This window comes from Polypterus senegalus, chromosome 9, assembly GCF_016835505.1.
Source record: "Polypterus senegalus isolate Bchr_013 chromosome 9, ASM1683550v1, whole genome shotgun sequence".
NCBI classification, from domain to species: Eukaryota; Metazoa; Chordata; class Cladistia; order Polypteriformes; family Polypteridae; genus Polypterus; species Polypterus senegalus.
Window position 1 is genome coordinate 66,939,243 of NC_053162.1, and position 22,045 is coordinate 66,961,287.

The 22,045-nt window shown below is 37.5% G+C and overlaps 1 protein-coding gene across 1 annotated transcript in view; it reads right to left on the reverse strand.

The window, feature by feature from the left end:
• The window catches only part of si:ch211-186j3.6 (neural-cadherin), a 631,501-nt gene that overhangs the window by 434,782 nt on the left and 174,674 nt on the right, over positions 1-22,045 (reverse strand). The window contains exons 3-4 of the mRNA XM_039763170.1: positions 19,568-19,793; positions 18,380-18,584 (exon numbers count right to left, since the gene is read on the reverse strand). Coding sequence (XP_039619104.1) covers positions 18,380-18,584; positions 19,568-19,793 — 431 coding nt within the window. The remainder of the gene's footprint in view (positions 1-18,379; positions 18,585-19,567; positions 19,794-22,045) is intronic.

Here is a 22,045-nt window from a genome sequence, read left to right on the forward strand (position 1 = left end):
ACTTTGTAATGGAGTTAAAATTGCTGGTGAAGGACTGTGCTTATGCAAACGAAGATGAGATGGTCAGGGTTAGAATAGTGTTTAGCACAAACTCTGAAAAATGCAAGAGAAACTTTTAAGTGCCGGGTCTGAGCTATCATTAAATGAAGCCGTGGACATCATAAGATCTAACGAGACAGCACAAGCAAAGCTGAGAACATTCGATGCATGCGCTCCGAGCGGATCACATGAACTGACTGTGAACGCAGTACGCAGACAACAAGCAAGAGCTCCAAAGAGCGCTGAACAAAAAACACATTACATCATAAGTTCACCTACTGCGGAAACAAAGCACACGGTGGAAAAAGTCAATGTCCAGCTAAAGGAAGACAGTGTAAAAAATGAGGTAAATTGCACCACTTCGCTAAAGTTTGCAGGACTGGGAAAAGTAAACCCGTGCATGCAGTGTGTGATGTCTCACATAAAGAGGAAGACGAGCTGTTTATTTATGCAGTAAGAAAGGAACAACCCTCTGAAGCTGAACAAGCCTTTGTAGACATATCAATAGGAAAGCAAGGTGTAAAGCTGAAGTTTAAATTACGTTCATAGACACGCTGCCGCCCAAATATTCGCAGGCAAATCCACAACTTAATACCGGGAATGCCTGTTAAACATCTTAGATTCACGAGTAACGATTTGGGTAGTGATCACTTCGATGAATGAAACCTGTTATCTTTACAACGGTGGACAACGAAGATGAGAGGGTCAGGGATATTACATTATTTTTAAAATGTTTCATTTTCTTTTTCATAACTTCTTTAACAAACAACTTCTCCGCTGCGAAGCGCGGGTATTTTGCTAGTCTGTAATAAATGTAAAACCAGCTGTAAGCTCAGAACGCTGATTCTTCAAAACTTTTAAAGAATATTGAAAAAAAATTGTTCTACATGTTTAATTATTCCATCAATCTATCCAGGGTTGCGCCAGTCCCAGCAAGCATTAAGCAAAAGGCAGAAGCCAGTCATCATCATCAGTAAATACATGCTCTTTTCTGATTCTTCCATTTGCGATGTCTTCTAACAGTGCTAAAGCAGCTATGGCAGTTGGAACAGTTTGGCGTTCCATGCGCACAGAATGATTACAATCAAGTGAATTAAATTTGTAAACAATATGCAATTAATTTTTTTTTGTATTTGATAATGCCTGCATTATGGATGTGAATCTAAACGAGAAAGGGAAACAACACAGAAACTGTAGCACTGCTTTGTTGATGGGTGCTACCTATTTGTAAAACTAAGCAGAAACATACATACACATGGTGTGAGGCTGCCACGAAAATGTGTGTGGCTTTACAGCAAGTTTAATTTTTATACATCTTAAAGTGAGTGTGGAAACAGGCATACGCAACATTTTTGTGCATACCCACCATTTATACATGAGGCCCCAGGTCTCTAACCAACAGTGATGGAAACTTAATCTGCTATACACCACACTCTCTCTTTCTAATCTCGATAGGGGCCAGATACAATTGTTTTGTTTTTCACTCAGTGTGAATTAGTTTTCCACTTCAGGTAAGTTAACACATAATCTACTCTGCTACTGCTAAAAATCCATTTGTCCATAGATGAAAATGAATCACTTAACCACATGTACTTTTCTCTCACCTACTTGCAGGTCACCTTAATACTGACAAGAGAAAATAACATTGAGTAAAGAAGAAAAAAGCATGTCAAACTATATAAATGGGAGAACAGACTGATAAGATGTGTCTTTCAAACAGTAGGTAAAGACAAAAGCATTTGAACACTATTATGTGATGGTTTGAGTGCTTTCCAAAGAATGGAATTACATTGAGTTAAGTACCTAATGGAAGATTGGAATGTAAGAATATGCAAAACTAAGTACAACATTCTTAAGCAGGAAGAAACAATAGAATATTAATTATGGTAATATGAATGCATATGCACTATTGCCCATATTGTATAATATATACTGGCAGCACAAAGTTGTATACAAGAAGTGGCCCATTTAGGGCATTGATCTAATTCAGATGGAACCAACTTACTACTCAGTCATAGAAGACCAATTGAACAACATGAGTTAAATTAACAGATTTGTCTTTGACAGGAAACAGAAAATGCAAAAGAAAGACCATTATGACACAATTTGAACAGGTACGCTATATTCAAGTCGGATAATAATGTGTTTGGAAATGAACCCTAATCGTGTAGGATACGAGGCAGAAGTGCAAACAGTTGTGCCATGAGCTTCTCTATATAGTTAATAAACTATTTAAACATTTTCTGTATTTCACATAAAAGTTTTAATAAAAGAGCAAAAAGACATTTTTCACAAATTTAGTGTGATGTAAAAAAAATAAAAATTCTTGTTTTTACTAAATGCTGAAAAGTATAAAGTAATTCTGCTGAATATAGACTCATTTATTCCCTACTTGGTTTTTCTAATTAGGAATATGCTAAAAAGAATAACAAAAAAGTGGAACAAGTTACAAAAAGGGCAGGATATAATCTATACACGACTATGAATGCTAACTATTAAAGAAAATGTGGAACTGCTGTGCTGTAATTGCCACATTCAATTTTAAAAGCCTATAACCTGAAGCTGTGGCTTGAAAGGAAAATTAAATGCATTTTCTTTAATAATGTGGACATCCAGCAGTTAAAAATTGCTTTCAGAGGAAGTCTGAAATCATACAGATTAAAGTGCCGTGCATTTACTTCACAGGATGTAGGTTTCATTTCAGAAGAAAGCACTGCTTTCCTGAACAAGGTCAGATTGATGAATCTTCACGTTAAGTGCCTTACTCTGCTAAAACAGTATTTTGAAAACATTTTTCAATATGACCTTGATGGAATATTACTTATTTATTTATTTTGTCATTGATTGTGGGCTTTATGGCTATCCTCTCTTTAATATTATTAAACAAGTAATTTAACAAAGCTGATGGTTTATGCCCACCAAGAAGAAAGGTAACTATGTTTTTTTTAAAAAAGAAAGGTAAAAGAACTGTAGATACACAGGATGAAATCTACTGGTTAAAGGTCAACAAAATGTTTTTCATCTCATTGGAATATTGCCCTTAAGATTGAATGCATAATGCTGCAAAGGCTTAGAAAAATTAAAGAAAAAGTGACACCCTTTTAAAGTGCTGCTCACTAGAAGAAACATTGTTACATCAAATATCATCTCCAAATTCTTGAGCAGCTCTTCATCTAATATCCACTTATTCTGTTTCACAATTGTAAGTGGCCAGAGCCTATCCTGGATGCATCAGGCTGAGGGCAAGGACAATATACAGACAGCCCAAGGCTGGGCAAACTCTTACTCATATTCACAGTCATCCATTGCATGTTACTTCACTTTTGATCTGATTTTCTTACAGAGGATTCTAGCGGAGACATGCCAAGCAAAAAAGACTAGGGGCCTCATGTATAAATGGTGCGTACACACAGAAATTTTGCATAAGAACTTTTCCACGTTTAAATCACAATGTATAAAACCTACACTTGGTGTAAAGCCACGCACTTTTCCACGGTACCTCATACCTTGTCGTACGCAAGTTCTCTACTCGGTTTTGCAGACTGGCGGCACCCAGCGTCAAAGCAATGCTACTGTTCCTGTGTGGTTACTCTTTTATTTTCCTGGCGTGGCTTTATAAATACACTGAAACTAACCACATATTGTTTATTAGTGTAATGCATCTGATTGTAATTAACTTGTAACAATATAATGGTCCAGGGAATAGCCATAGTATTCCAAATGCCATAACTGCTTTAGCGTTGTTACTCTCACTGCACCTTCTTCATCTTCTTCCTTCAGCTCCTCCCGTTAGGAGTTGCCACAGCGGATCATCTTTTTCCATATTACTCTCACTGCACCACTCGGAGTATTTATATCACTGTATCTGAGTGTGAATCACAGCAGCAGCTGATCGGAAAGAGAATTATCGGTATATAGTATCAAGGACACTCTGTCTCAGCCATGGTAAAACGTTTCAAAGCCTTTCCTGTACGGACCTCACGGTTCAGAAAGAGTTTCATCCAAAGAACTTTAAACGCACTTAATCAATTGCTCCTTGTAGAACTATCTGTACTTATAAGTAGAATTACCTCACTGTAAACTTGCACTAAAGTTATAAAATTGCACAACCTGAGCCACCTTATAAAGTGCGTATTTACATATGATGGCAATATCATTTTTAAGATGAAATGCAGCAAAATATGTTTATTATATTATACAGGTAAAACTTTAACTTCATTTAAATAATCCATATTCTTCACTGGGACTGGTGTGAAGGATAGAATAATTAAACATGTACTACGAAGATAGTTCAATGTTCCTTAAATGTTTTGAAGAATCGGCACTCTAAGCTTACAAATGGCTTAAAATCTATTACAGAGCTGATTGTGTGGTGATTGGTTACACGAATATATATTGAACATAAAACCGAAAGAGGAAATAATGACACAGCTAAAAACGCAGAGGCAAATTTTGACAAAAGTTAAACGCTTGTGTCATGAGCACGAGGCAGCTATGCAGTGTCCGCAACGGACGTGGCCATCCACCGTGCATAAGATACCATATTGACATTGGCAGGCAAAGGGGCCACTGATTCTTTCTCTGCCCAGGGCCGCCACAAGCCTAGAGCTGGCCAAGAGTACTGCTGCAATAAATAATTTCATCAAAGGCAGCGCACAATCACTGCGCCGTGAAACCCATGTTTAATAATGTGCTTTAACTCCTATCATCATGGAAATGATATCACGTATACATCTCAGTATTTTAGTTATTCAGAGAGCTGTAATATCATGAATGTAATGGATTCTGTGTCCAGTCGGAGGAAGAGAGCCGGTTTAAGAAGCAAGTAGTGATTCACACACATAGAGCACATAGAAGATACAAAGCGTTTAACGTGCCACTTTAATTACGATGTGATATGAGAAACTGGTTAATTAAACAATTTTAAGATGACGTTTATGATGTTCTACTTTAATGACAAAATAAACTACATGATTAAAGTGGAAATTTCGAGATTGAAGTTGACATTTCGTGCTTTTTTCCCCACTGTGCGCCTTTTTTTCCTCTGTATTCTAATAAGCTTTCATATGACACTCAGACAGTGGGCTACGACTCGCCTTTTCACAGTGACTGATATCTGAGCTTTCAAATTTCTCCAACACGCTATGTCACCGATCAACTTCCTTTTGTTGATTATACCACGGTTTAATTAAACAAAGAGTATTTTTTCCTTTGCATCCACTTGGTATTCACTGAAATTCTTATATTTCCTCCTTGCTTTTCCTATTGTCTTTTCACAGAAGGCTGAGCTTAAGGGTGATTTATATTGATTTGCATATTCAAAGCGGAGTAATTCTGGGAGGAGTTGGGGCGGCACATAAGGCGCCTGCATGAGCGTTACTTTTCACGCTGACCGGGATTTATGGAGCGAAAGAACTTGGAAGTTGGATTACGCACAGATTCCTGGATCTGGATTTTTCTGAGCGTAACCACATTTCGGCTTTTGTGCTTATGCCATGTTATAGTGCGAATTCTACACACGGCGTTATACATGAGGCCCCTGGTCACTACTACACTCAGTAACAGTCTCCACTTTAGTGGTCATGTTCACAGTCTAAATTCCAAATCTTTGGATGTGGGATAAAGCTCCTGAATACACATGTACAAACTGTGAACTACATACAGACTGAGCCCAGACTAACCTCTGCATCACTATGTCTTTCTTTTCTAAACACATTCTGTGACATTTTCATAGGGTATTATTGCATGTACTTTAAATTAAAAATGTCATGTCATTTTCTAACCCACTTAATCTAGACCGGGGTCATGTAGGAGTTGCTGAAGCCTATCCCAGCTTGGATAGAGCACAAGGCAAGAAGAAATCCTGGACAGAGCACCAGACCCATCGCAGGGCGAAGACATACACTCACATGCCAAACATACCATAGGGCCAAATCAGCATTGCCAATTCACCTAAATTGCATATCTTTGGACAGTGGGAGGAAAATCACACTGACACAAGGAGAATGTGCAAACTCAATGCAAGTAGGACCTGGTATTATAAACCCTGCTCTCCTTACCGTGAGGCAGTACTGCTACTATTGTGCCCCCCTTAAATTAAATATATCTTTCTATTATAATAAAAAAATCCTGGGACACGAGACTTTTTATCCTGCGACGAGACGTGATCTTTTGAAGAGAAACACTTTCACATCCCGTGGGACGAGAGATTTAACCACACCCAGGGCCAGAAATAAAAAACAAAGAGTAGATGACAAATGTGAATGTTGTTAAGAATTAAAAAACGTTGGCGCGATACACATGCAGAGCAAGTTAGAGATAATGGAAGTACGAAAATTCAAAAATCTCAAAAAAAGGGAAATTATTACTCTGTGAAATAACAAAACAGTGAAAAGAAATCGAATATATTGTTTAGATTTAAACTTTAAGTCAGAGACTTGTAGATCATCTAATTCTTGCTGCCATCAGGGAAAAGTAGTGTTTCTTCCTAATGAAGAGGCGTATCTGTGAGAATTAAAAGATTGGTTGTTTTGTGAATTTGAAATCCCGCGAGAAAAAATTTCAAGCCCCGCAAGACGAGACTTTATGCAAAGAGATTTGGAAAAATCCTGCCCACATCTAAAACATTTACAGCCATGCACACGGTTCAATCATTTCTCATTTGTGTGAATGCTATTGTCAGACACAGTTCGTTTAGAGAGAAATAAATGATAATCACTCACGGGCAGATATATATTGTGTTGTCACAATGTAATTCCAAACACAGAAGCAAAATTCATTGAGATATAGACGAAAAGGTAAAAGTGAAAAGAGATCAAATATATGGACATAGGTGATTTGACAGAAGTATGTAGATATTATATGGCTTTAAACTTTAAGTCAAAGACTTGTAGATCGTCTAATTCATGTTGCCATCAGGGAAAAGTAGTGTTTCTTCCCAATGAAGAGGCCTATCCGCGAGAATTAAAAGTTTTGTTGTTTGCGATTGGCAGAGACACAAAGTTGATGGCACATAGCGTAGACAGGGGAGTTGGCAAGCGAAGCGAGGAGGAGGCAAAACCCCCTAGTATCATATAAAATAATGGTAAACACTAACTTAATTTAAATGCAGAAATTCTTGTTGAAACACTATACACAATCATTCCTCAATGATAAATAAATAAGAAACTGATCTTTTTTCAAAGAGGATAAAATCCTGACATGATTATGTATTTATAGTTTTTCAGACTCGTAATAAGCTGCTCCACTTTAATTCAATAAATATGGGAATGTGTACATCTCCAAGTAACTGTTTTTACAATAAGTGATAAAGCTAGAAGCAGAGGTAGTGCTATCAGTCATAACCCATAACTGGTTTCATTCACGTGGGTTGTGATACATTTAAGGACCTCCAGTCCAAGATACTGTATAAAATAACAACTGCTGAATATTCCAACCACTTGTGTGCTGAGACTGAGAGCATGTGAGATAGAAAATAAGCAGTTTTCACAGAGAGTGCAAAGCTGTATCAAAGGTGTAATTCTTATGCCACTGATGCATGCTTTCTCTCCATAACCATTTATTGTCACATTCTAGCCCCTTTGCTATTAACTGCATTTGGCACCTCAGATTATGTTTTGTGCCTTTTTTATTATGAAGCTGTCACACAATTACTCATTTTATACAGTTCTTGTGGTTCTTATTAATGCTGATGGTACTTATTAGCATCTCTTCAGAAGAATTCATGCTCAGTACCATGCCAGTCCCTGCAATTAGAGCCCCTGCTGGTAAGAGATCACCAAGGTAAGATCTCCATCAAGTTGTCAGAGGACTGGTTACTGTGCTATAGAAATCTATACACCAGTGAAAAAGCACCACCTCTGCATGCCTGCTTTGAAACATAGGCTCTAATTAAAGGTGATACATCACACTTCTGTGCCCAGCTTTTATAAGGTCACCCAGGAAGGCATCTTGAAAGGAAGGAACAGAAAGTGCCTGTGCATGCAAGAGAACCGGTAGTAAATGTGAGTGCTAGATACTGTATGTCTAAACAGCTACCTGAAGAAAAAGTATATCCCAGGAGGGGTCAGACCTCCAGATTGATAGGTAGCACCAAAAAGTCATTAGTCAGAGATATCTGGGATCTAGTTGCTCATTTGAGGGTGAGTCCACAGAATACCAGCAGGAAGCCAACTCTTCTTTTCTAATGTATGGGCTCGAAAAAGGCAGCATGTGCCCTTAATTATGAAGACTGGGATTGTATTGTCCCTTAAGAAAATTGGCTGCATGTATGGTACCTTGAGCCTGGCCACTAAGGAGTTGTGTTGTGAGGGCATCTTTGAGCCTATGCCCATTAAAGGTGAAGATGCACAGAGATGCTAGTTGACAAAAAACTAAGTCCTAGTCTAGTGTCACTGTATCCAAAGTGCACTACACCTGTGCTCTGAAAGTTATCCTGGAAAGGTGTTTCAAGTTAAAAGCTGACTGACAGAAGGGAGGTGAGAAATGAGGATGGACAAGTGGATAAGGGACCTAATCTGATAGAATCTATTTATAACCAAATACAATGGTGAAAGTGGAGATTTTTGTTGCCTTTGTCATGTCAATTTTAGTGGTTTACCTTTGTATGTGCCTTACTGTTTAATGAACTAACCCATCTGCATTATTGTGTATGTGGAGATAAAATTCATCACAATTTTAAATGAAATATGAGCACTACTTTGTAACACAACATCATAATTAATCTAAAATATGAGCCCACCTATTGCCCACTAGCTCTTACATGTCCTCTTATGTACACTTGACTGTGTAACATTTCATCTCGACTCCAGTAGCTATACAGTGATACCTAAAACTGCTCTTTAGTTTAATTAATAACATAATCACATTGGCATATAAACTTTTTATGGCTGTAGGGTTGAACAAAAATGTAATAGATAATATTTTACAGTAGTTCTATGACATTGATTTGAGTCATTGTTGACCAGTAGTGGAATTTTGGAATAATTTAACTTTTTGTTTCCTCTGAAATTTATTTTTATTTATTGTTTTTTTTGCTGCGTTGTTCATGTCAATCTGTTGCATCACATTTTGTGTCAGTGAATGTTTTTCCGTTACTATGGTGCCATTGCTCAAGTACCGACTGATTACATGTCATAAGCCATCTTATTTAAGGGCTAGTGATTGTGGTTATTTCCTCATTTGAACTTAATATTAAAATAAAAGAAAGGCTATATAACTGTTTATATAAATAAAGCATTATTTTGTTTAAGAATTAAATGCAAAAGGTTTCTCTTTCTTGACTGTGTGTTGTGTTCTATTTGAAAGTTCTAACAGTTCAGCATTTTGTGTTCAGTTACCTGAAAACCACGAATTAAATTGTTAAACTACCATAAATATGATACCTTCGTAGAAAGTATTATGGCCAAGTAGGAAATTGGCAAGTCCAATCAAAGGACAAAAGGTTAATGGCTTAATGGTTTTGTGTTGTCACTTCTCAGGCCACTGGCCGATGGGTCATTAATATCTCAGCCAAGCTTCACTCCACCATTCTTGCTGTGCTGGAATCCAGTAATTGAACACGAAGGTGCTACATCCAGTTTTTGTATGGTGGAGTATACATACATAAAACATAACATGTTTTTTCCAAAATAAAAATTCAATTTGCAGCAGTTCCAGGTTCTCCTAATGTAATTAGAACAATTTACTGCACTCATTTTCACAGTAAGTGCATTTAGAGAGAATGATGCCACTTTTTAACCAGAAGCAGTTACATTTTATTAACAAACAAATCATCTGTACTGCCAAGATGAGACTGACAAACATCATGACACGGTGACCTCGGTCAACCGGTGATTCATTTATTTTGAGGCAAAGTAGCTTTGGCAGACATGATGGCACTTAACGTGATGGCTGCCTTCTTGGTAAGGTAACTGGTTGAACCCTTAATTTTTCATATGACTTATACTGTTCATTGTATCAGTAATCATGATATGTATCAAATAATAGCAGTTACCCTCTCAGACTCTGGTAGCTTATGCCTTTCCAGAATGCATAGGACAGGCACTATAATGCCACACATGATCTTGTATGGTCAGTTTCAGAGTGCAGGCACATACTGTTGAATTCAAGTGGTGGGTTTTCAGTATGTCAGGAGGGAGGTTGCTGTGCCAACCAATGAAGCTCTGCAGCATCATGATTGCATATGTACAGTATAATTATGATGAGTTCCATGTACAGTTATTTCAGGGAGGCAACCAGACAGAATTCATGGCATGTTACACGTACACACATTTATGAAAAGATTTATAAAGGTAAATTGCATAAACTTGTGTGTATGCCAGATTTTATAAATCTGCCAACCAGCCAGGTTCCTAACTCAACAGAGAGGTTTCCAGGCTGCCTCAGGCCTAAAATGTGGCTCATGCCTTTGAACGTTCAAAATACAGGAAAATACTGTAAAACCTCTGGCTTGAGAGGAGAAAAAAAAAATGAAAATCTTTAAAAATTAAGAATTTATTTATATTCACAAAAGGAAGTACAAAAACAAGCAAAACAAGAAGAAAGGCTAAAGGGGTATTCTTTAAAAAGCAATCAAAGACAAACAAGTCTAAACCACTATCCAAAAAAGCAGAGTTCAAATGCATCAAAAATTCACAATAACCAGAAAATCCATTCCAATAATTAGAAATGGCCAATGCCAACTTTTAATAATCTTCTGAGAGACTCATCTATGCCTTCAACAGAATATGAAGGTGGAGGACAGCCCTTCACCAGTTTTATCAGGATAGCCATACCTCTTGGAGTTTCACACACAAAACATGCCTTAAACCTCATATAGACAATTTATATTTATAAAAACTATATAAAAACAAAAAAACAACAATAAAATGAAACAAACACTTAAGCCTTGGATGAAACTATTGTTGACGCATAACAGGCCACATCGATTGGAGCATTAGAGGGTGCTTTAAAGTTGGAGCTTTGCTGAGTTTGATTTTTACCTGTGACCTACATCTTCTTTACACAGTCAAAAGACATTCCCTCAGGTATAGTGCACTCTGTGAATTACCCAATGGATGTGACTCTTGTTCTAACTCGATGACCTTAAGTATTTAAAGCATATGTAAGATTAATAAATTATCATTTTAAGGTCTTTCAATTCTGTAGCAAAATTCATTAAAGGCAATATAATAGAAAATATAAAATAACAAACGGGCAACACACTGCCTCACAACTCCAGATTCCAGGGTATAAATCCAGTCCTAGGGCCTCATGTATAAACGGTGCGTACGCACAGAAATGTTGCGTAAGAACTTTTCCACGTTCAAATCGCGATGTATAAAACCTACACTTGGCGTAAAGCCACACACTTTTCCACGGTAACTCATACCTTGTCGTATGCAAGTTCTCCGCTCGGTTTTGCAGACTGGCGACACCCAGCGTCAAAGCAGTGCTACTGTTCCTGTGTGATTACTTGTTATTTTCATGACGCGGCTTTATAAATACACTGAAACTAACCGCATATTGTTTATTAGTGTAATGCATCTGATTGTAACTAACTTGTAACAATATAATGGTCCTGGGAACAGCCATAGTATTCCAAATACCATAAATGCTTTAGCGTTGTTACTCTCACTGCACCTTCTTCATCTTCTTCTTTCAGCTCCTCCCGTTAGGAGTTGCCACAGCGGATCATCTTTTTCCATATTACTCTGACTGCACCATTTGGAGTATTTATATCACTGTATCTGAGTGTGAATCACAGCAGCAGCTGATCGGAAAGAGAATTATCGGTATACAGTTTCATGGACACGCTGTCTCAGCCACGGCAAAACGTTTTAAAGCCCTTCCTGTACGGACCTTGCGATTCAGAAACAGTTTCATCCCAAGAACTTTAAACGCACTCAATCAATTGCATCTTGTAGAACTGTTAGAACTTATAAGTACAATCACCCCACTGTAAACTTGCACTACAGTTATAATATCTCACAACCTGGGCCACTTTATAAAGCGCGTATTTACATATGATGACGATATCATTTTTAAGGTGAAATGCAGCAAAATATGTTTGTTAAATTATGCAGATAAAACTTTAACTTCATTTAAATAATCTATATTCTTCACTGGGAGTGTCGTGAAGGATAGAATAATTAAACATGTACTACGAAGATATTTCAATGTTCTTTAAACGTTTTGAACATTCTGCGCTAAGCTTACAGATGGCTTAACTTCTATTACAGAGCTGATTGTATGGCAATTGGTTACTTGGGGAAAGAAAAGCACTGACTGCAGTGACGGCTACGCCAATATATATTGAATATAAAACAGAAAGAGAAAATAACAACACAGCTAAAAAGCAGCGACAAATTTCGGCAAAAGTTAAATGCTTGTGTCATGAGCACGAGGCAGCTATGCTGTGTCTGCAACGGACGTGGCCATCCACCGTGCATAAGCTACCTTACTGACATTGGCAGGCGAAGGAGCCACCGATTCTTCCTCTGCCCAGTGCCACCACAAGCCTAGAGCCGCCCCTGAGTACTGCTGCAATAAATGATTTCATCGAAGTGAAACCCATGTTTAATAACGTGCTTTAACTCCTATCCTCATGAAAATGATATCAGGTATACATCTCAGTATTTTAGTTATTCAGAGAGCTGTAATATCACTTATGTAATGGATTCTGTGTCCAGTTGGAGGAAGAGAGCCGGTTTAAGAAGCAAGTAGTGATTCACACACATAGAGCACATAGAAGATCACATACAAAACAAAGCATTTAACGTGCTACTTTAATTACAATGTGATTTGAGAAACTGGTTAATTAAACGATTTTAAGATAAAGTTTATGATGTTCTACTTTAATGACAAAATTAACTACATGATTAAAGTGGAAATGTCGAGATTGAAGTTGACATTTTGTGCTTTTTCCCCACTGTGTGCCTTTTTTTCTCTGTACCCTAATAAGCTTTCATATGACACTCAGACGGTGGGCTACAACTCGGTTTTTCACGGCGACTTTGATATGTGACTTCTTTTTTATTTCCGGCACTGTGCGATTTTGTGAACGTCAACTTCCTTTTGTTGATTATACCACGGTTTATTTGAACAAATAGTATGTTTTTCCTTTGCCTCCACTTGGTATTCGCTAAAATTCTTATAATTCCCCCGTGCTTTTCCCATTGTCTTTTCACAGAAGGCTGAGCTTAAGGGCGATTTATATTGATTTGCATATTCAAAGAGGCGTAATTCTGGGAGGAGTTGGGGCGTTACATAAAGCGCGTGCACGAGCGTTAGTTTTCACACCGACCGGGATTTATGTAGCAGAAGAACGTGGAAGTTGGAGTACGCACAGATTCCTGCATCTGGATTTTTCTGTGCGTAAGCACATTTCGGCTTTTGTGCTTACGCCATGTTATAGTGCGAGTTCTACGCACGACGTTATACATGAGGCCCATGGTCACTGTCTGTGTGGAATTTGCATTCATTCCCCATATTTATCTCAATCCCTCTGTCTACAAAGTCTGAAATAAAAATAAGTATATTTTGAATGGTGTGGTGTTGGACCAAGGCAGCCGAGTTTCCTGTGTCTTTTGTTGGACTCCTGGGGCTGCCTTAATGGAACAGAATGGTACACCAGAGCAAAAGCTGCTGTCAAATGCTCTCCATATGATATTTTGCTTTTCTACTGGGACAGTATTTGAAAATGTTCTATTTTGGTGGAGACAAGCTTGTTGACTTCAGAAAAATGAACTTCCTACATAATACTTGACTGGACTGCTACAAGTTAAAAGCACAGAGTTTGGCAAAAAAAAAAGCCATTAAGGATGTGAATGGGTATTTTACAGCATTTGGCACTTTCTAAGAGAATCACAACAAAATCCCACTATATAAACATTTTAAGTATTTTACAGTGTTAGCACTGTGGTCTAGTTCTATTTCTGGCCCAGTCCTTTTTTGTGTAGAGTTCACATGTTCTCCCTCTGTATATGTAAGTTGTCTCGAGGTGATATAGTTTCTTTGACACTTCAAATTTGCTGGTACCTGTGAATGTGTGTGCTGTACTAGACTTTCACCATATTTAGAGTGGGTCTATAATTTACCCCCTATGATGTCAAGACAGCTTCTGGTTCCTGCCACCTTGAAATGAAAGAAACACTGTGTATTCTGAACTAATAAAGAGTAAGCGATGCTAATCCACAGAAAAGAGAAAGTTTCAGATAAAATGGCTGTCTGTGAACATGCAATGAGTTGTCCTTGAAAATAAAATATTCAATAAGCAATCCATTTATGATTTCAATTTGTGTATTTCAAATAGATGGCCTCAGATTTTTGCATTCCTTTCTTTGATTTTAGCTCTATGCACATAAAAGCATTCGTTCATTTTCTGAACACTTATCACAATACAGGATTGCATGGTGTGCAACTCACAGCATGAACTATCCCATGATGGTCCATCACAGGGAAAACTCACATACACACTCATTCTCTTGGGAATGTCAGAAGTTTTCTATTTAAGTCTTGAAAGACACTTTCATTTAATAGAAAGTCAGAGATTTCACAGTCGTTAACAAAAGGGTAGTCAAATATAACGGTCAAACACAGTAAGACAAGAGATCAATAATCAAGTTTAAGTGATAGTGCTAAATTCAAAGTCAAAAACAAAATAAGAGTTGAAAACAGATTTTTCTAAGGAAGAAGAGTGCTCAGAAAGCATTTTAAAAATAATGTTCAGATGTTTAAAGTCGGGCAGCACGGTGGGGCAATGGTAGCATTGCTGCCTCTCAGCAAAAAGACAGGTTCGCTTCCTGGGTCCTCCCTGCATGGAGTTTGCATGTTCTCCCCGTATCTGCGTGGGTTTCCTCCGGGTACTCCGGTTTTCTCCCGCCGTCCAAAGACGTGCAGGTTAGGTGGATTGGCAATTCTAAATTGTCACTAATGTGTGCTTTGGGTGTGGGTGTGGGTGTGTGTGTCCTGCGGTGGGTTGGCGCCCTGCCCGGGATTGGTTTCTGCCTTGCGCCCTGTGTTGGCTGGGATTGGCTCCAGCAGACCCCCGTGACCCTGTGTTCAGATTCGACAGGTTGGAAAATGGATGGATGTTTAAAGTCCACCATAATTTTACAGGCTAAATTTACAAACTTAGTAAACATAATGCATTATAGCTGCATTAAACTCTAAAATGGCAGTACCCATGAAAACAAATACATAAAATATAACCAGTGACAATGATATGATGTCAACAAAATAACAGTAAAAATATAAAATATACAAAAAATTTGCATTATTTGAGCATTCCTTATTCAAACTAATTATCTTCAAAGATACAAAGCAACAAGAACTATAGGTCCTTGGAATGTAAGAAGAAATTAAAGGATCCATGGAAAACCTTAACAGAATCACAGAGACACAGAAAGGGAGAATTTGCAAACTCCACACAGATGTAGCAGCAGCACTAAACATTGTTCAATGTCAGAAGACTGCAGCTTATTACGTTGGCCTTTTTAGAGATAATGTAATGCATGGTTTGATTCAAAGTTAATAGTTTGCTTTATGTAAAAAAAGCCTGGCATTTTGAGTGATTTATCAAGTGAAAGGTTTGTACTGATGAACACCTCAAATAAATGCATAAACAATGGAACTACCGTGCTACCTTGTTCTTATTATAATTCTGCATATTTGCAAAATTTTGAAGGCTTGGTTCAGCTTCTTTCTTAATGATTCTTTCCCAGTATAAGGTTTTGAGGTGCTGCATCAAATATTTGCAATCATTTTTATTCTTGACATTGTTTTCAGTTAATTAGTAATTTAATTTGCACCATTTTTGTCATCATTTTGCTTTTCCCAGGGTGCTGCTATTTTGAGTCACCATTGTCACGATGCAACATCAATTGCTATGGAATGTTTCCCCAAAAATGAACCTTAGTTCTATTGGCACAACACTATGATAAGCAGCACATCAGAAACAACTTCATACCATTTTGCAAATATTCAGAAAAAACATTCTTTCATTCGTGTCTTTAGTTTATTAGTTTAATTTTTCCAGGATCCTAAATATTGATTCTATATTTGTTACAGCAATTCCTTGAATAATTAAAGAGCAATAGCATTTTGTATAGAACAGTGTTTGCTTCATTTCGCCGGGATTGTTTAATGTTTCATCTCCATTAATTCTCATAGCATCTTTGTGCAAATCTTGTTTTTTTTACATTTGATTTAATTTATCAAAAAGCAAGCAAGTCAAGTTTTACAAAACTAGGTTCAAAACAAATCAACTCTCACCCAAGCTTTGTGCAAATCTTAATAGGAATTTATTGTTTTTCCCAGTTCCTCATTGATAGAAGGGGTACAGAGATAAACCTTACAGTAATGCAATCCATACTGCAATTAAATTAAATAAGAAGTGGTTTGGCAGAATTACATACAACTAAGAATTGGGAAAGTAGTCTAACAAAATCAATAAATGCAAAAATATAATGCAGTGCTTCAAAAACACATACTGGGAGAGAACCATTTGGAAAGAAGATGAAAAAAATGATCAAATAATTTAAAAACATAAAATTATTTATTAATTTAAAACTTATAACTTATAACTTATAAGAGTTCTTACATGCACAAGGTATCATCATTTTCAGATGATTGCTGAATCATGGGTTTGTATAAAATCCAAGAGCTAAACAACTGACTGGGCAAAAAATATCCACCTAGTTTCTTTGGAATGGCAGAAAGAACTTCAGTACCAGAAGAAAATCCTAAAATGAAGGTGCCAATTCCACAATTCCACAAAAGACTTAAAATCACTCATAAAAAAGTCTGAACTAGCATAAGCCATCCTAATTCAAGGCGTTCATAAAAAGTGTAATGATTTATTTCATGAGATAGAAATACATGATAAACTAGAATAATTCCATCAAATATCCATCTATCCATTATCCAACCCACTATATCCTAACTACAGGGTCACGGGGTCTGCTGGAGCCAATCCCAGCCAACACAGGGTGCAAGACAGGAAACAAACCCCAGGCAGGGCGCCAGCACAACTCAGCCATCAAATATTTGAAATATTAAAATGTGTGCTTCAATTGAAATGTTTAAAGTCTAAATATTATTGATTGCGTGACGTCCAGGATGCTCCAGCCACCCCAACTCCAACACAGACAGGCAGCTACACAAATGTTGCACGGCACACGTTTATTTTTTTGACGTGGGGAAGCTCTTTCTTCACTTTCCACAAGAGCACAATATCCACAACACCAAGCGCAGTCCTTTTTGCCTCCACTCCATTCCTCCTCACTGACCCTTCTTCTTGACTCTAGACTCCAGATGTTCACCGACCTTCTTCCAGCAGCACTTCCTGGTGTGATAGAAGTGCTGCCAAATAAGGCACAGTAAATGTCCAGGTTCCCCCTGGTGGTGGCCATGGGCCCCAAGAGGTTTGAGCTTCCATGCTCCAAACCTGTGGCCCTGCTGAAAGCCAAGGGGGCTACTTTCTATTGGTCCGGGTGGGGGAGGACAGTATCCAGAATAAGCTCTCTCCCTCGATCCTTCTGTGCCAAAGGTGTCCTGGCCAGGTAAGGGCCCGGCAGTTTGCCACAATTACAATAGCAATTTGTAATTTTTCACCTTCTGGTAGAGGTCTATTTAGGGTTAGATCTCTAGTAAAGGATCAAAACTCAAACAGAACATCATATTCATAATCACTGACTTTGAAATAGCCGTAAATCTTATTGGAGTGGCTTAGGGGCTAAGACCATCAAATAAAGAATCAAATATCAAACATATTGTCATATTTGTGATCTGCAACCCCCAAATGGCATTAAACAACATTCCACATGCCTATATTAGTCATACCCAGTTATTCAATGTCTTGTGAAAAAAGTAACTTTTACACCTCATATCCCATTAGGGGGTGAATCACTGGGGTCAGCTGATGTGACATGCACAACTTCAAGTCCTCCTGATCATTGTTGCTAAAGACACCTATTGGTCTTTCTCATCAGAGTGTAATTTCTTGCACAAAATATGTTCCAAAATATGCTTGAAAGTTATGTTTTTCAGCTCTAGAAGGGCAATAATAGGGCTGAACCCCAAATGTGTTGCTATCTTGCATTACTAGATAAGTCAGATATCATATGAGGGGGTATTCTCATACTGGTGAGTCAATAGGCGCCACACCAAAGAAGTGACATTAAAGTGTTCATAAGTAACTCTTAAGAATACAATATAAGCATTGCTTTCATTTACCAAATTTTAAATTGATTCTTATGCAACAACCATCTCATATTGCACTACACCAGCAGTTAAGTGGATTAGATACTGTGTCACCATAAAGTGTTTTCATCAGCTAAGCTAGTAAGGTTCTTGTTACCTCAGCTGCACTGCTCAACTGTTCATCACTCTCTGTGGCTCTCACAAGTAGAAGATAACGGTGCTGATCGTTCTCATAATCAACATTCCTCGTGAGACTGATCTTGCCCGTATCCTGCTGGATACTGAACAGACTGCTTGGATTGATGAGGAGGCTGTAGCTGAGCACTCTTTTCTGGAAAGATGTCGCTGTGACTGTCAAAAACCTGGAGTAAGGAGAGACGGCAAGTCAGATCAGGGCCAATTGAGTAAAAAAAGTCATTATCTAAAGCACATGCAAATCTTTCCTATCATTAGCATAAAGTTTAGTAGCAGGAGTATAAAGAATATTTCGAAGGCTTGTTTTTATTACTTAAACAATTTTTTTTTCATCTCTCTAAATTTAATGACATTTAATAACTTACAAAACAGTAATATTTATAATTGCTCAGCAGCATTATAATTCAAACTATTTACATAAAAGGCCATAATCTTCTCTTTAAATGTATACTCAGGCTTATTTTTTGCCTCAGTAACTTGACTGAAATATATTTTAATGCCATGTTGGCTTGGTATAGCATGTGAAGTGCCAGTCTATTATAGAAATATTAATTGTGATGCAAATTGAAGGGTAGATTGTGATCTGTAAAGCATGCTGGTAGGAAATGACAAGTCTGTACTATGAAATTTCTGAGTTCTTTTTAAAGGATCGATTTTCTGCATTTTTTCAATCTTTCATTATTATAACTAGTTTTGTTCGACAATACTTGTGAAGCTGTAATAATCTGATTAATGGAAAATGCCAATAATAAAGCATAGGTTAAATACTTTTTCTTGTAAAATAATGTCAAATGTGTTATTGTTTAAACAAAGTAAAGTGATTTTTGTGCTCTGAGAGAAAAAAAAACATCAGTAACTATAGTAATGTTTTTCACCAGGGAACAGATCTCCTCAAAATAAATACCTAAATATGAGAAAACAGTAAGGGTTAAGTTCCAACTTAGATGTACAGTATGAATGTTTAGCCAACAAAAGATGGCATGGTATGTTAAATGTGCTAGACGGTTCTTAACAGTACAGTCTTGTTAAGGTTAATAAGAATATAGCAAACAAATCTGCCCTGAAATTAAGTATTTATAAAGCATTTTTTCACGTTATTGTCCCATTTGGCATTGATGCTGTAACTTCCCATTCAGTAAAATGTACTTACGGCTGTCCCACTGGGGTACTTTCAGGCGCAGAGGCAGTGTAGGAAATGTTGGTAAATTGTGGCCCCCGAGGTCCTGCCATGACAGACACCACTGCTGGCTGACTTCTACTTCCCATTTTATCAACAGCAAGCACATTGAGCTGGTATTCCTTGTTCTTCTGCAGTGGCAATCCAGTTGTTTTGATCAAGCCACGTTTCTTATCAACTTCAAACCGTCCATCACCACCTACAAATAAGCCAACATGTAATAGAAACATACAGATATCAGTCAGTTAGGTAAACATCTCTGGCAGTCTGTGTCAGGATGTTAGTACAGCAAACCTGAGGCAGTGAAATCTGAGAAAAATGCTGATGTTTACATGTACTGCATCATTGTCATTGTGTTATGATTACTTCAAACAATCAGAAACCAAGTTTAATCTTTTGAAAATTCCGAAGATGCTTTAAACATTCTAAAACCCTATATTTCCTAAACGCTAGCACACAAATGTTAGCATTTTTGTGTTCAGAGAGGGTCACACCAATAAAGCAGTTGTTCAGAATTAGTTCATTAGTTAGAGCTATTACATCCAGGCGATCAGAATTCTATTAAGGTTCAAAAGTATAATATTAGACCAATCCAAAATTTCAAGATCATTGCCTGCAACAACATTCTAATCACTTTAGCTGTGCTGAGCTAATTGATACATTAGATTTGTTTTTGCTGTTGTTGGCATGAATTAAATAAAACCCACTGTTTGACTTAAACATGTTGTAAAGGTCACAGTAGGGACGTAACTAAGCATTTCACCACATATTGTACTGTATGTATATTTTGTATGTGACAAATAAATTCTAATTGAATTTGAATCCTTGGAAATAGCTACTCTTTTGGTAAAATTTGATAGTAGGAAGGATTCATGCATGCTTGTCAGAGGATCACCTTTTGGACTCATCAGAGTCAAGTGCTACAATGCCAGACATGGGGGGTGGCACTGCCACCAACAGTATCATCTCTTTTTCAACCCACAGCTCCAAGGAGATTCCCAATTATGGTTCAAGGCCTATAGAATTGAGAAGCCCCTGAATGGTGGTATCTCATTTGGGAAAGTGCTGATCATCACATGGACCTCCAAGATGAGTGCTGATCGCTCTTCAGAGCTACTCAACCTGTTATTAAAAGGGGCAAACCAGCATTTATTCTGGACTTGTGTATTTCCTCGCTCGCCAACAACACATAATTACCTGTTTCAGTTTATTAGTACTCTACATGGTTGTAGATGCTTTGGATTGTTGGGGGTGGGGGGGTGCTGAGTGGTGTTGGGATTCTTTATGATGGCCACAAGAGTTTTGAGAAGCATTTCTGAAAGTTCCAGGCTCCTTCTTAAGCAAACATGCTTAGGTTTGAGAGCTAAGTGGTAACAAAGAGTCATCTGAATGGGACAAAGATAGACCAGTGTATCCTGAGAGGTGGGTGAGGGTGTTGTGTATTTATGCAAATTTTTGTGTTTTTTAGTTGTTTCTGTTAATTTTCAATCATTATTTTTCTTATTTTATGTTATTTCTGTTGTTTTTGTTTATTATTAGTTAATTACTTACTTTCTCATTAAGTTTACATGTGTTCCTTGTACTTTGGGGACAATTCCCCAAAAGGCCAGACCACCGTGATGTCATAGCTGCTGTGTTATCCTCTAGCTTTATATTCAAGCCAGTGACAGGATTCAGCTTCCAAGCATTTTGTTCGGTGGTGTTGTGAGTATTGTTTGTTATTGGATTTTCTGTTTTGTTTTTTTTATTCTCTTCCCCGCTTTAAGAATTCTGTTTTCTGGTTTACGTATTGGGACTTTGTTATTTAGGATTTCCTTTTACGCAATTCCTTTTTGTCTCTTTTGCTCTTTAGAGCCCCTGCTTTTAATTTTCTGTTTTTTGCTAATAAAAACTTTTTTTTTTTATAAAGAGGCCCTTTTGTCCGCATGACGAGATTTACAGTGACACTCCTATTTGTGGTGCTTTTTAATACATTTTTAGAACTTTTACATTTCTATTTGAATTCCTGTTGGGCCAGCAAGGCCTGAGGCAGGCCAGTTGAGTTGGGATTAAACCCCACTGGAGTGAAGCCTTTCCAGGAAGGTAATGGAGGCCTGGCCTGGCCAGTAAAGCCATTTAGCGAAGCCTTTTGGAGGCCTACCACCCAAATTTATTATTTTTGTGTCTTCAATTAGCCAGGAATGTAAACAAAAAGGGGAGTAGTTGATGGTAGCTGCTGGTGGGGTAGTAGACCTGCCACCCTAAAGATCAAGAGGTTCTTTATTTTTTCCAGTAAAACCCACAGTGGCATTGGATTTCTTATTTTCTGTAATGTGCATTTTGTTACTCTTTTTCATCCACCTAAACTTGTACATCTATTTTGTTAATAAAAAATCTGTTTTACATTTTTCCCCCTGGGACACTATAATCAAGTATAAACTGGTAATTTAGAAACTTAATAACTGTATAGGT